Raw genomic sequence first — 14,551 nt, 5'->3', positions numbered from 1 at the left:
CGAGAGCATTTTCTCCAGTTCAGCTTTACCCAAATCCTGTAGGCCAGTGTAACGCCTCATTTGAAAGACCTACAAAACTAAATGAATCTTTTTCCTCACATCAGATTTTTTTTCCATCACTCTTTTTTTGTTGGGCAGTCGTCTCATTTTGGTAAAGTTTTCGTGACTTTTTTGTTACTTTTTCGTCAAATTATTCGCATTTTTTTTGTCAAATTCTTATCACTTTTTTCGTCATTTTTTCTGAATTTTTCGTCCATTTTTTCTAAATTTTTCGTCCATTTTTTGTCACTTTTTTGTCAAATTCATATCACTTTTTCATCAATTTTTTGTCCATTTTTTCTAAATTTTTCGTCCATTTTTTCTCACTTTTTTGTCAAATCTTTATCCATTTTTGTCATTTTTTTGTCAATTTTTTGTCACTTTTTCGTCCAATTTTTGTCACTTTTTCGTCCAATTTTTGTCACTTTTTTGTCACTTTTTTGTCAAATTCTTATCACTTTTTTGTCCATTTTTTTTTCATTTTTTCGCCAAATTTTTGTCACTTTTTCATCAAATTTTTCGCTTTTTTTTGTCAAATTTTTGTCACTTTTTCGTCCATTTTTTCTCAATTTTTCGTCAAATTCTTCTCACTTAATTCTTGTCACTTTTTTGTCATTTTTTTGTACATTTTTTGTCACTTTTTCGTCAATATTTTCTCACTTTTTTCACATTTCCATCCTTGTTTTCGTCTCAGTTTTGTTGCTATTTTCACACCTTTTTTTCCAGAAGCTTTTGGACTGGGGGTAAAAGCTGGAGAAAATGTGCTCAGTTCCGGTGGGAGTTAAGGGGTTAATATTGCTTGCAGTTCACAAACTACCCACCAGGGGGGTGCTGCAGCAGCGCCCTCAGCACCCTGGGTTCCCACGGCCTTGCCTTTCCCTGTGCTATTATTACACCGTGAGAATTGGATACTCACATTCTAACTGTTTACAAATGCGTCCAGGCTACAACGCCCCCTACCTGTCGGTGTACAGCGAGAACGCGGTGGATGTGTTCGACGTCAACACCATGGAGTGGATCCAGACCATCCCTCTGAAAAAGGTCAGTCACACAACACGCCGCACTCTTGTTTCTACACACTTGTTTCTGATTGTAACGATGTGTTGTTGTTGTCCCGCTGAAGGTGCGTCCCCTCAATGTGGACGGCTCCTTGAATCTTTTGGGACTGGAGACGGTTCGCCTCATCTACTTCAGGAACAAGATGGCCGGTAAGATCCTCGACACGTGCGCCCTGACGCCTCTCTCGTTTTTTGTGAATCATGAACGTGTGTGTGGCTGTGTTCAGAGGGAGACGAGCTGGTGGTGCCGGAGACGTCCGACAACAGCAGGAAGCAGATGGTGCGAAGCATGAACAACAAGAGACGCTTCTCCTTCAGAGTCCCAGAGGAGGAGCGGCTGCAGCAGAGGAGGTGACACGACTGCACATGCTACTGCACATGCTACTGCACATGCTACTACACATGCTACTACACATACTACTACACATGCTACTGCACATACTACTACACATGCTACTGCACATGCTACTACACATGCTACTACACATGCTACTACACATGCTACTACACATGCTACTACACATGCTACTACACATGCTACTACACATGCTACTGCACATGCTACTACACATGCTACTACACATGCTACTACACATACTACTACACATGCTACTACACATGCTACTACACATGCTACTACACATGCTACTACACATGCTACTACACATGCTACTACACATGCTACTACACATGCTACTGCACATGCTACTACACATGCTACTACACATGCTACTACACATGCTACTTCACATATTAATACTGCACTAAGGACTTATGTCTGTTCCAAAACCTTCATTCACAAGAGATAGAGCTTCACAGTAGCTAATTTCTAGTAAAAGTGAAATAAAAATGAAAGAACATGGCACATTTTCTGCAGTTTGGCACTAACCAAATTTAAAAGCTTTTTGAAAAGAGATCATCTAGATAGCGACAAAAACAAGGCTTAAATGATGAAAACGTGACAAATGTAAAAAAAAAAAAAAAAAAAAAAGTGCAGAAGGAAAAGTGATGAAAATGTGATGAAAAAGTGACAAAAATGTGACAAAAATGTGACAAAAAAATGACGAAAAAGTGACAAAAAAATGACAAAAAAATGACAAAAATGTGACGAAAAAGTGACAAAAAAATGACAAAAATGTGACAAAAATGTGACGAAAAAGTGACAAAAATGTGACGAAAAAGTGACAAAAAAGTGACAAAAATATGATGAAAATATGATGAAAATGTGACGAAAAAGTGACAAAAATGTGACAAAAATGTGACAAAAATGTGACAAAAAAATGACAAAAATATGATGAAAATATTATGAAAATGTGACGAAAAAGTGACAAAAATGTGACAAAAATGTGACAAAAAAATGACACAAATATGACAAAAAAATGACAAAAATGTGACAAAAATGTGACGAAAAAGTGACAAAAAAATGACAAAAATGTGACCAAAATGTGACCAAAATGTGACCAAAAAATGACGAAAAAGTGACAAAAAATGACAAAAATGTGACAAAAATGTGACCAAAAAATGACGAAAAAGTGACAAAAAAATGACAAAAATGTGACGAAAAAGTGACAAAAATGTGACGAAAATGTGACGAAAAAGTGACACAAATATGACAAAAAATGACAAAAAAATGACAAAAATATGACGAAAATGTGACGAAAGAGTGACACAAATATGACAAAAAATGACAAAAAAGTGACGAAAAATGGGACAAAAATGTGACAAAAATGTGACAAAAAAATGTGGCGAAAAAGTGATGAAAATATGACGAAAAAATTACAAAAAATGTGACAAAAACATGATGAAAAATCACACAAATGTCCTGAAAAAGTGACGAAAAAACAAAAAGTGTGACACAAAGGTTAAGCTGCTATACATGTAAATTACACCCAATGTTAATTCCCTTTGTGTCTTCGCAGAGAGATGCTCCGAGATCCAGAGATGAGGAACAAGCTCATCTCAAACCCGACCAACTTCAACCACGTGGCTCACATGGGACCAGGAGACGGCATCCAGATCCTCAAAGACCTGCCCATGGTACCGCACATACATGTTCACTTCACCCACAGTATTTCTGCTGCTGAGTGAGAGTTAAAAGACTGACAGACTTCATAGAGGCTAGTATAGAATGTCCCATACCAATGTCCCATCCCACTGCTCACTGTCATAGACTCGTAGGTTTGTTTGCACCGTCCTCACCTCCTGCACTCTCCTTTCCCCCCCCCCCGTGTGTACGTCTGTGTAAATAACAGAACGTGCGTGTACAGGAGAACCGCGGCGCCGGCTTCAGCGGGTCCGTCAGCATCCCCTCCATCACCAAGAACCGAGGAGAGCCGGGCCGGTCCATGAGCGCCAGCAGCGGACTCGGCATCCGTGAGTCCCCAGCGCTGCTCTATCGATTATACTGTGCTTTTATACGACACAGAATAACCATAACTGACATCATCATCTCTCTCGTGTGCCAGGCTCTTCCTCGCAGAACGGCAGCGCTCTGCGGAGGGAGCTGTCCGGAGGCAGCTACGGCTCCAAGCGGCAAACCATGACCTCCCCGTCTGAGAGCTCGCTGTCCTCGGGAGGGGGCATGGACTGCGGCGACGCCCCGCTCTCGCAGTTCGATCGAGAGGTGAGATCAGCGTCAGGAGAACGTGGTGGTCGCTCTCTCAGATACGGGCAGGAGAGTCAGTTAGAGCGGATTCTACTGAAAAAGAGAGTCTGAAGTCAGGTGGACTGGCCTGGAGAAAGAAAGAAAGAAGGAAAGCAATAAAGAAGGAAAGAAGGAAAGAAGGAAAGAGGGAAAGAGGAAAGAAGGAAAGAAAGAGAGAAATAAAGAAGGAAAGAAGGAAAGAAAGAAGGAAGGAAAGAAGGGAAGAGGAAGGAAGGAAAGAAAGAAGGAAGGAAAGAGGAAGGAAAGAAAGAAGGAAAGAAATAAAGAAGGAAAGAGGAAAGAAGGAAGGAAAGAAGGGAAGAGGAAGGAAGGAAAGAAAGAAGGAAGGAAAGAAGGGAAGAGGAAAGAAGGAAGGAAAGAAGGGAAGAGGAAGGAAGGAAAGAAAGAAGGAAGGAAAGAGGAAGGAAAGAAATAAAGAAGGAAAGAGGAAGGAAAGAAAGAAGGAAAGAAATAAAGAAGGAAAGAAAGAAGGAAGGAAAGAGGAAGGAAGGAAAGAAAGAAAGAAGGAAGGAAAGAAGGAAGGAAAGAAGGAAGGAAAGAAGGAAGGAAGGAAAGAAGGAAGGAAGGAAAGAAGGAAAGAGGAAGGAAGGAAAGAGGAAGGAAAGAAGGAAGGAAGGAAAGAAGGAAAGAAAGAAGGAAGGAAAGAAGGAAAGAGGAAGGAAGGAAAGAGGAAGGAAAGAAGGAAGGAAAGAAGGAAAGAAAGAAGGAAAGAAGGAAAGAGGAAGGAAAGAAGGAAAGAAAGAAAGAAAGAAGGAAAGAAGGAAGGAAAGAAGGAAAGAAAGAAGGAAGGAAGGAAGGAAAGAGGAAGGAAAGAAGGAAGGAAAGAAGGAAGGAAAGAAGGAAAGAAAGAAGGAAAGAAGGAAAGAGGAAGGAAGGAAAGAGGAAGGAAAGAAGGAAGGAAAGAAGGAAAGAAAGAAGGAAAGAAGGAAAGAGGAAAGAAGGAAAGAGGAAGGAAAGAAAGACAACCTGTCCAACTGTACCCTATAATCATACACTATTGTACTCCTCTCTGCCCGTATCTGAACACTCATGACTCTAGATTGTGGTGATGTCATGAATAGCAGCTGCTGTGTGTGAGAGGAGCATGCTCTGCTTCAGCATTAACCTGGTCATGAATGTGTTGGAAGCTCTAGCGTGTGTTAGCGTGTGTTAGCGTGTGTTAGCGTGTGGTAGCGTGTGGTAGTGTCGGCTGCTGAGCATCTGGAGACGCCTTTCGTTGATGAAACAGTGCAGTCCTTGGTGTTGAATCAGCAGTGCTCCAGAACATCCGGCCTCCTCTCGCTGCTCAGTTAGATCCTTGTGCTGCGTACGTCATGCGTAGACGAGCGGGCCTAGCTCTTGCCTTCATCAGGTGTGTTCTGTAGCATCAGCGCTTTAGGCCGTCCCAGGATTAGATGATCCTTCTTATTTTTTGGAGAATTCGTGACCTGATCAGATTGGAATAGAGACCTCCTCCCATCTCCCTGTTCTCCAGAGGCCGGTCCATCCCACAGCCTTCATGCTGAACGCTGTCAGCTTCATGTTGTGTCCCATTGGGTCCCGCCTGTCCCCTCCCCGTGTACCCCCGTGTACCCCCGTGTACCCCTGCCCCGCCCGCCTGCATGTGTGTGGGCAGTGCTCAGTGTGCTCTCCTCTGCAGTGGCAGGCTGTCTCGCCGTCGGAGAAGACCCCTGATCTGAAAAGGGCTTTGCGGACACTTCTTAGTAAGATGAAGGTAAAGACACTCCCCGTGCTCTGGTCTAGGACAGGCGTCCCGCACCGCCACCCCCCCTCATGAAGCCACATGACCCACCGGACGCCCCTCAGCCTCATGGTGCTGCTCCTCTCAGCTCAGTGAATGTTTGCCGTGTTTGCACCTGCTGCACATCAGCTCAGCGCACGTTCATCAACCAGCTTTAACCAATCACAGGCTCGCCGTGAGTCACATGACGGCCTCTGCATGGTCTGTGTGAGCAGCTGATCATGTCGGACATTATCCCAGCGTAACCGCCTTAACACAAGAGCTGTTCATGTTCTAAACAAAATAATGAAAATATGATTTGGATGAGCGGAGGAATCCGAGACGCTTTTGTGTTGAGACACGATCAGGCCACGCATCAGCTTTGTGTGTCGTGTTGTTCATCTTTTATTTTGCTCCAAACACATTTTTCTGTGGTTGATCCATGTGTCTTAAATATGAGGTCATAGTGTTATTGTTAAACAGTCATTTGTCACCACGTTTACAACCTTCATCTATTTTATTTGTAGCAAAAACAGTGGATTTTATTACTTTGAAATATTAGGTTTGTGTTTGTTGAGGATTAGAAAGACTTTTGTCACTGTTTTCAGGGCAAACCACACAGTGTTAAAGAATCATGTGGTGAAGCTGTCACACTGTTAGCTTTAATTAAAGGAGCTTTACCTGATTGTACAAAGAAACAGGGTCACTCAAATGTCCAAACTCATCTCAAACTTTCCTAATGCTTTTACAACATCAACATTTGTCACATGGACTGAGTTTAAACCAGTTTCACAACTTTCAGAGAAAAACTGTCACTTCACTGTAAAAATCGCCTACTTGCCTGACATTTCATGACTTTAAAAACAGTTTAAACCAGTGTTTTTTGGATAAATGTCTGCTTTTACCTAGCCTGGCTAACACCAGACTAAAATCACAAGTGATATTTAGTCTGGGGACACCAATTCATTTTCTCGTAGGAGAGGTGTGGTTTACGATCGTCCATAGTCGTTTATTGGGCGATACGGAAAAAAAAAAAGTCTATCATGCGTCTGCACGTAGCCACAGCCAATCGTATCATCGTATGAGATGACGTATGACGTAACTGCTGTAAACTTTTGAGATAAACTATTTAGAACAAGGTCTAAAGCTTGATCGAAAAATACCCTCTCGTCTGCTGCTGTCACGTTGGATCCGTAAATAACCTTTTTTTTTTAAATCCGTAAATAAACTACAAGCTTCGTATATCGAATAGCCCGTCATCGTCTTGCCGTCCCTCCTCGTTCTGTGATTGGTTCCCAAATCCATGCGAAACTTTCGGCCATGGTCCCCAGGCTGTTGTGCAGTTCCAGATGATTCGAGCGCACACAGCAGCATGGCGTTAGCCAGGTTAGCTTTTACCATATACTAAAGGACAAAACCAATTTTATTCCAATAACAGAAAATAAAAAAAACATTTCAACATTAGGATTTTTTAAACTGCAAACTTGTTGTAGAATGCTTTACTAGGGGGAGGTAGAGTCCTGGTCTTATGTTGAGTCCCTCTTCATCTGCAGCCCCGCATGTGCATCACCTACAGCTTATGGCCAGTGTGTCGGGATAAGGGCAAGAGCATTCCTGTACTCATTATATAGTGTTTTTAAGTGGAAAGGAAACAGCCAAGCTTTTTGAAATTGCCCACGACATTCAGCCTAACATAATAAACCGTCGCCTCAGGCCAGTAGAATGTAAGAAAGTGACCCTGTACGCAGCTTTATCTGTTCTTTGTGCTTCTAGATAAGAATTGAAGCTACTGTTGTTTTGTTTTGTCTCATCATGAGCCAGGGAAACACATCATGTCGAACCATAGACATTAAAGACGATCTCATTTGCTGCATGTGCCTCTCCTGCAGCTCCTCTGGCTCCGAGCCCACGTGGCCCTGTCTCCACATCACTGCCCTCACTGGAGCACGTGCATGTCCCGGGACGGCGCTGTCAGGACGCACTTTTACTCACCCCTCTTTCTTCTTCTTCTCCCTGTTTCACACCCGCAGGACTCGGACTCACCGCGTCACTCCACGGCGTCCAACAGCTCGACCTTCAGCAGCCCCCCAAGCCCCGCCTCGCCCCACAAGACCAAGTCCCTGTCTCTGGAGAGCACGGACCGTATGGGCTGGGACACATGAGCCCCGCCTCTTCCTCTTCCCCTTCCCCTCAATTAACAGAAACTGACCGATCAACAGCACAGGACTCCGCCCCTCTCCACGCCAAACCACGCCCCCCACCCCCCCACACACACACACACACACACACACCCCCCACGCGCTCTCGGACCCCGGCTCCGCCTCACTGCCCAGAGAACTGCAGCCCGTTTAAGAACATCGTCCCGGTCTCTCGATGAACGTGCGTTAGCGCTAACTACGACGCTAACGCTACGGCACATGCTAGCGCTAACGGTGTATGCTAGGTGCAAACGTGTGTGCGCATGAGCTCTTCACCCAAGGGCAAATGAAATAGGAAAACAACTCGCTCCCCCCCGTTCTGCTCTTTTTGGCTCGAACAAAAAGAATATTCTAAAAAAAAAAAAAAGAAATATTTGTACTTGTACATAGGACCCTGTGGGTTTACGGGGGGGATGATGTTTTAATTTATTTATCAATCTTAGACGAGGAAAGGGAGCGCAAAGTTTCAGCCCTGGAGCTCCCCCCCCCGACCCCCCCCCCCGACGCCTCACGCGCTCTCACCGCCCGACTTTTGATTTGTGCCGTGACTTTATAGTATTTTAATGAGAAAGTATAGGCTTCTATGACATCATCACCGCGCGCCGCCGCCTCCTGACCTGTCCCGATCGAGTGACATCATAAACGCTCCACGTCGCTGTTAAACCAAACAGTCGCAAAATGTACATAGAGTAGAGTAATATATGATAAGGAACATACTATAGACACAGGGAAGAAGAATCCTCGCTTCTTTGAGTTTTTCTTTTGAGTGATTTGGAGTTGTTGTTTTTTTTTTGACACTAAAGCCATTTTAAAACCACTTTTTTTTTTTTTTTTTACCCATTGATTTTAGATTCTTTTTTTTTTTTTACCACATGTACGACACGCGTTGAGTGTTTTTCTTTCTTTCTTTCTTTTATCCCCACGTTGGTTTTGAAACGAGCGTCTTCACACGGACTCGCTGCCCGTCATGTAGCGTGAACCGCAGCGCCCCTCGCCCGACACGAGGGGGCGCCGTTAATGCCTTTTGTTCCTGCTTTCGTTGAGGAGACGGGAGGCCAGTCGTCACTGTGGTACCGGTGTGGGGAAAAAAAAACACTACGGACACTCGTAACGCATCGCTCGGACGGTTTAGCCTTTGCTTTGTGTGAACGTTTTGAATTATGTGTTTAAAAAAGAAGCTTAATGTGTGAAAGAATGTAAACGCTAAAAACGAACTACAGCTTTGGGTTTCTGCATCTCTACGGTGGCTCTGAAGGCTCATGACACTTACATTCACAAAGAGAAATCACTCGAGGGGCAAAATCCTATTACAGAAGATGCAGAAACATTAAAGTCGACGTAAAGTTGTTCATAATTTTCTTAAAACAAAGTGGAAGACAAAAGAAATGGATGAATTATTTTACTATTTTTTTCATAAATTATATTATAAAATGTTGCTTTTGTGAATCTTTCCCATTTCTCATTTAGTTTGTTTTTATCGTTACCGATTTTCTATCGTTTGTGTCATTTCTTTTTGCATCGTAATGCGCTTTTGCCCACCGGAGTCAAAGGAACAGGCCCCCGTTTTTCCATACTGAGATATGTTCTTACCTGAGCTTTGACGAGTTCTTTAGGACCTGTCTGGTCTTCAGTCACGTAAACACAGCGCAGACGGCGTTAGCATTTAGCCTCTCCCTCTCTCCTCTATAGCTCCAAAACAGGTCAAGATAGAAGCTACCAAGCTCTTCCACGTTTTCCCGATTTAAATATGGTTACGTGAAGTGTTCCACTACAAAGTATAATTACACAAAATTAAACAATGTGGATTTTCTAAGCGGATAAAAGGGGGAACTATATTGTAAGGCGTAATAATACCAGGAGTAGTTTGGCATCCGCGCAGTAATCTTCACTTCAGTGTTCATTTCGACAACATATTTTATTTTAGTTTTAGTCTTTTGACTAAAATGTAATTTAATTTTAGTCGAGATTTAGTCAAAAAAAAAAATTGCAAGTAAATTTGCATTGATAATATTCATGATAATCATATTTAATGTTGTTCCTCTGCTTCATGGAGCTGCTCCACATGAACAAAGCTCAGAGCTGATCCTTTGGCAGAGAATTTACATGATCTGAGGCTCTTTCAGACGCTCAATAGAAGTTTGGATGATTTTAGTCTCTCCTTTTCATTTTTATTTAGTCTTATTTTAGTCGACTAAAATATCTGGACATTTTAGTCACAGTTTTAGTCTCATGAGAAACTTTTAATTTAGTTTTAGTCCAATTTTAGTCGTCAAAAATATCACTTTGACTAAAATTAAGACTAAATATGTTAGTCGACGAAATGAACACTGCTTTACTTTACTGCACGGATTTCGAACTACTCCTGGTATTATTACGCCTTACAATATAGTCCCCCCTTTTATCCGCTTAGAAAATCCACATTGTTTAATTTTGTGTAATTATACTTTGTAGTGGAACACTTCACGTAACCATATTTAAATAGGGAAAACGTGGAAGAGCTTGGTAGCTTCTATCTTGACCTGTTTTGGAGCTATAGAGGAGAGAGGGAGAGGCTAAATGCTAACGCCGTCTGCGCTGTGTTTACGTGACTGAAGATCAGACAGGTCCTAAAGAACTCGTCAAAGCTCAGGTAAGAACATATCTCAGTGTGTAAAAACGGTGGCCTATTCCTTTAAACGACATTGCCTAATCGCCGTCACTACATTATCTGTCCCTTCAGGGCCACCACACCTTTTTCGTTTTTTGTTTTTTCTTTCCCCAGCTGTCAATCCGGTGACCTCCATTTTGGATCATAAATGTCGCTCTTTTCACTGTTCATCCACGCTGCTGCTGAGAGAAACCGTATCGATTTACTTTGTTCCAATCTAACCTTATCCGGTCATTCCTTCACGTTTTTCCAAAAGTCGACCCATTCCAAGTGTTTCCCTCCCCCTCGTTTTTTCTTCTTTTTCTTTCCGAAGAGGTGCAAGACTTTCCACTTTAAGCTTACGACCCAGTACAGAGCTGTAGAATGTATTCGCTACAAAGCAGATTACGCTCGGAGGACGATTTTATAAACAAAAAGGCCAGATTCTTAATGTTGTACAGAAAAAAAACGCGATGCCAGCTTATCCCGGTGTGAAAAATCAAACTAAAAAAAACTCAGGAATCGTTGGAAACCAATGAATTTTAGGCGGACGAATGGATGGAGAGAGAGAGAGACGGGTGTAGAGTAGTTACGGCGATCGAACGGCTGAGGAAAAGAAAATTGTTTAGAAAAAAAAAAAATGATAAAACGCCTTTGCATTTCAGTGAGGTCTTATCCAGAATATTACTTTGCCCTTTCATATCATTATACACTTTTGTTTTTTGTTTTTCTAGAATTTGCTTTGTAATAATTTGTACAGTTTTGCATGTTCTAGGTGTAATCATTTCCGGTTTTTGTTGTTTTACTTTTTTTCGAAAGCGGTTTGGGCGGTTTTACTGAGGATAACCCACTACAGGTGATGTAGATTCTCCTTTTTGCACAAAGATATTTAAGGTGTAAGGTCAAAAACAAAAGTGATGATGTGTATGATGAACTGACTCATTATATTAACCCCACTCCGATGTATTTCAATAAAGCGGAGGGCTGTTACAAACACCGTGTGGCCACGTGTCGTCTTTCCCCAAACGCTTGGAAAAGAGGGACGGTAAGATTTTTATTTTAAAGAGGGGGGATTCTGCTTTTTTTTTAACAAAAATGACAAGAAAAAGTGATGACGATGCGGCAGCAACACATGGAAACACAAGGAAGAATATTTAGTAAAAAGTTCATACTGTCTTCTTAGTTAAACACTATTATTGCTTTGTTCTTTTAGTAAGAGGGGTTAGTTAAACTGCTTTACTAGTTTCGATGCCACTGGTGTAATGTATGAATGAATCACACAACAAGAAGGCATGTTAAAGGGACTATACGAGGTTTAAACTGTCAAAATTATGTATTTTCGTACATGTTCCAGCCATGTCCTCATGTGTAGAATGAGCTCAGACCTGTTCACCACAACTGCCTCTAAAATCCTGCACTGTCACTCAGAAAGCTGTCTCTTTGGGTCTGAAGTGCCGTCATGCACGAGCTTAATATAGAAGCTGCAGTTACACGTATGACCTGAGGTGGCAGTAGTGAGTATAAAATGGCAAACTTGCATCTAGCCCAGTGGTTCTTAACCTTGTTGGAGGCACTGAACCCCACCCGTTTCATATCCGCTTTCACCGAACCCTTCAAGCGGGGCGTGTCATCACGAATCATACGAGTCGGGTAATTGTCTTGACCTCCGCCGAACCCCTGAGACTGACTCACCGAACCCCTGGGGTTCGATCGAACCCAGGTTAAGAACCACTGATCCAGCCCCTTTAAGATGAGCGAACAATGTAACGCTGTTAAACACTTGGGTTAGGGTATAACTGAAGTACAGTTTAAAAAACTAAGATAGTCTCAAATTCTGATTATGTGATTTATTGTTATTTAGGCCTTTTCTTTTCTTCTGAATTTTGGCATTCGGGTTATGAAAAAGGTTCAGTCTAACATGAAAACTTGTGTCTAAATTCAAAATCAGTCCAGATGTGTCCAGAGGCTCCGAGCCCCCACTGCTCCGGCTCCGCATGAACAGCTCGAGGCGATGGATGCTAATGCGGGTTAAATGAATGCAAACAAATTCATTTCTTATAAAAGTTTTATTACAAAAGATTTCACATTATTTTTTTACATCTATGCACAAGGTCATCTATCATTTACAAAAGCTTTCCATGGTCACATTTCAAACAGGACTACGGCTAATGTCGACACTACAGCGTTCGTAGAGTAAGGCAGGAGTTTGGACGTAGCTTTTCCCTGTGTATCAGCCCGAACCGTGGCTTCAAATCTGTAAAACTTACCCTTGTTTTTTAGAGTTCAGAAGGTTTTATTTAAGAAAAGGATTCCCGGTCGAAGGCAAAGCTGTTCTTCATGCGTCGGAACGAAGAGGCATCATTAGCGATTACAGTAACGTTGAAGAGTCTTTGGCCCCTTTAGACCTGGTTGTGACAAGGCCGTGGGAACCCAGGGTGCTGAGGGCGCTGCAGCACCCCCTGGTGGATAGTTTGTGAACTGCAGGCAATATTAACCCCTTAACTCCCACCTGAACCGAGCACATTTTCTCCGGCTTTACCCCCAGTCCAAAAGCTTCTGGAAAAAAGGTGTGAAAATAGCAACAAAACTGACGAAAACAAGGATGGAAATGTGAAAAAAGTGAGAAAACATTGACGAAAAATTGCGAAAAAAAAGGACGAAAAATTTAGAAAAAATTTACAAAAAAATACAAAAAAATTGACAAAAAAGTGATAAGAATTTGACGAAAAAGTGACAAAAAATGTACAAAAAATGGCCAAATTTTTTACAAAAAAGTGAGATGAATTTGACGAAAAATTGAGAAAAAATGGACGAAAAATTTTAAAAAAAATTGACGAAAAATTTAGAAAAAAGTGAGAAGAATTTGACGAAAAAAATGTGAGTAATTTGACGAAAAAGTGACTAAAAATTTACAAAAAATGACAAAAATTGGACAAAAAAGTCAAGAAAATTTGACAAAAATGAGATGTTTTGTACTGTAACATCAAAAACAAATAAATAAAAGATCCGCACAACTTAGTCGCTCCAAAGCTTATTTAATGCTCACCAGGTAGTGACGTTTCGGGCCTTAGCCTTAGCCCGAAACGTCACTACCTGGTGAGCATTAAATAAGCTTTGGAGCGACTAATTTGTGTGGATCTTTTATTTATTTGTTTTTGTGACTCTTTCCATTTTTTGATCCTGCACACTTGTTTAGAACTGTGGATGTGCGTGCCTTCACCCACTACCTTTGTACTGTAACATCAACCTGCCCAGGGACGACAGGTGGAAATTAGCATCTTTGCTATAACCTGGCACAATGCATCTTTCCTTTTGATCAATGTTAAATTGTGCACTGTCCCCGTCTAAATAAAAACCATACCATGACTGCCCAGCAAAAAAAGTGATGAAAAAAAATCTGACGTGAGGAAAAAGATCCATTTAGTTTTGTAGGTCTTTCAAATGAGGTGTTACACTGGCCTACAGGATTTGGGTAAAGCTGAACTGGAGAAAACGCTCTGGGTTCAGGCGGGAGTTAACAGGTTAATAAACAGGATTTATGCACAGAAAAAGTCTTTTGGGGGTAAATTTTGTCCCTCAGCGCCCCCTAACTAAAACATCTTCCCACGGCTCTGGGTTGTGATGCAGTGAATGATGAAGCAGGGTGGGGGGTGATGGGGGGAAACATCCAGGTAAGAAAACACAAGCCCCGCTCAAACCTCACATGGTCCTGGAATCCAACCCAGGCCACACGAGAGGCCGGCCTAAAACGAGCTCCACAGGCTTATCTCTGATCCGAGTCCGGTCTTGGCTCAGCTCGGCCGGCCCTTAAGCGTGGGAGCGTGTTAAGGCGTGGTCAGAGCGCCCCCACCTGGCAGTCTCTTCAGTCTGCGGGGGTCTCAGGCCGCGGTCCCGTCCTCCTCCATCACCTTGTGGATGCCGTTGCCCGGGACGCTGAACACCTGCGTGTTGGCGGTGAGGTCCCGGATGCTGCTGTGCCGCGATTGGATCTCCAGGCGGTGGGAGGAGCCGTGGCGCGACAGGTCGTCCAGGCGGTGGGAGGAGTCCAGCCTGTTGTTGCTGCAGAGGCGCGAGTCGTGGAGGCGCGGGAGGCTCCCGTACGGCAGCCGCTCGTCCGCCGCCCGGAAGCTGCTCGCCGTGTACCTGTGATTCAGAGAGGGCGGGGTTAGTCAGGTTAGTCAAACGGGACAAACACATTCAGTCTGTTTCCTAAACACGCTCCAGCAGCGGATGTCGGGGGTGGTG

At 42.8% G+C, this 14,551-nt stretch overlaps 2 protein-coding genes across 7 annotated transcripts in view; one reads left to right on the top strand and one right to left on the bottom strand.

Annotated features, from left to right (window-relative positions):
• cdc42bpab (CDC42 binding protein kinase alpha (DMPK-like) b) overlaps positions 1-7,680 on the top strand; it is a 136,691-nt gene extending 129,011 nt beyond the window's left edge. For 2 of the 6 annotated variants that reach the window (XM_079571774.1, XM_079571772.1), the window contains 8 exons: positions 983-1,080; positions 1,163-1,247; positions 1,325-1,448; positions 3,017-3,134; positions 3,350-3,470; positions 3,563-3,720; positions 5,402-5,476; positions 7,513-7,680. In XM_079571774.1, the coding sequence (XP_079427900.1) occupies positions 983-1,080; positions 1,163-1,247; positions 1,325-1,448; positions 3,017-3,134; positions 3,350-3,470; positions 3,563-3,720; positions 5,402-5,476; positions 7,513-7,644 (911 nt within the window). In that variant the 3' untranslated portion in view covers positions 7,645-7,680. Of the gene's footprint in view, positions 1-982; positions 1,081-1,162; positions 1,248-1,324; positions 1,449-3,016; positions 3,135-3,349; positions 3,471-3,562; positions 3,721-5,401; positions 5,576-7,512 lie in introns of all 6 variants that reach the window. The other 4 variants (XM_079571777.1, XM_079571776.1, XM_079571773.1 and 1 more) reach the window with 3 other exon arrangements.
• Positions 7,681-14,106: 6,426 nt separating this feature from the next.
• fzd3a (frizzled class receptor 3a) overlaps positions 14,107-14,551 on the bottom strand; it is a 44,081-nt gene continuing 43,636 nt past the window's right edge. Inside the window, exon 9 of the mRNA XM_079571811.1 lies at positions 14,107-14,449. Within this exon, the coding sequence (XP_079427937.1) occupies positions 14,185-14,449 (265 nt within the window). The 3' untranslated portion in view covers positions 14,107-14,184. The remainder of the gene's footprint in view (positions 14,450-14,551) is intronic.

This window comes from Gobius niger (genome assembly GCF_951799975.1).
Source record: "Gobius niger genome assembly, chromosome: 15".
In the NCBI taxonomy this organism is placed as follows: Eukaryota; Metazoa; Chordata; class Actinopteri; order Gobiiformes; family Gobiidae; genus Gobius; species Gobius niger.
Note: the sequence above shows the minus strand (reverse complement) of the source record. Positions and strands in the feature narration are given on the sequence as shown.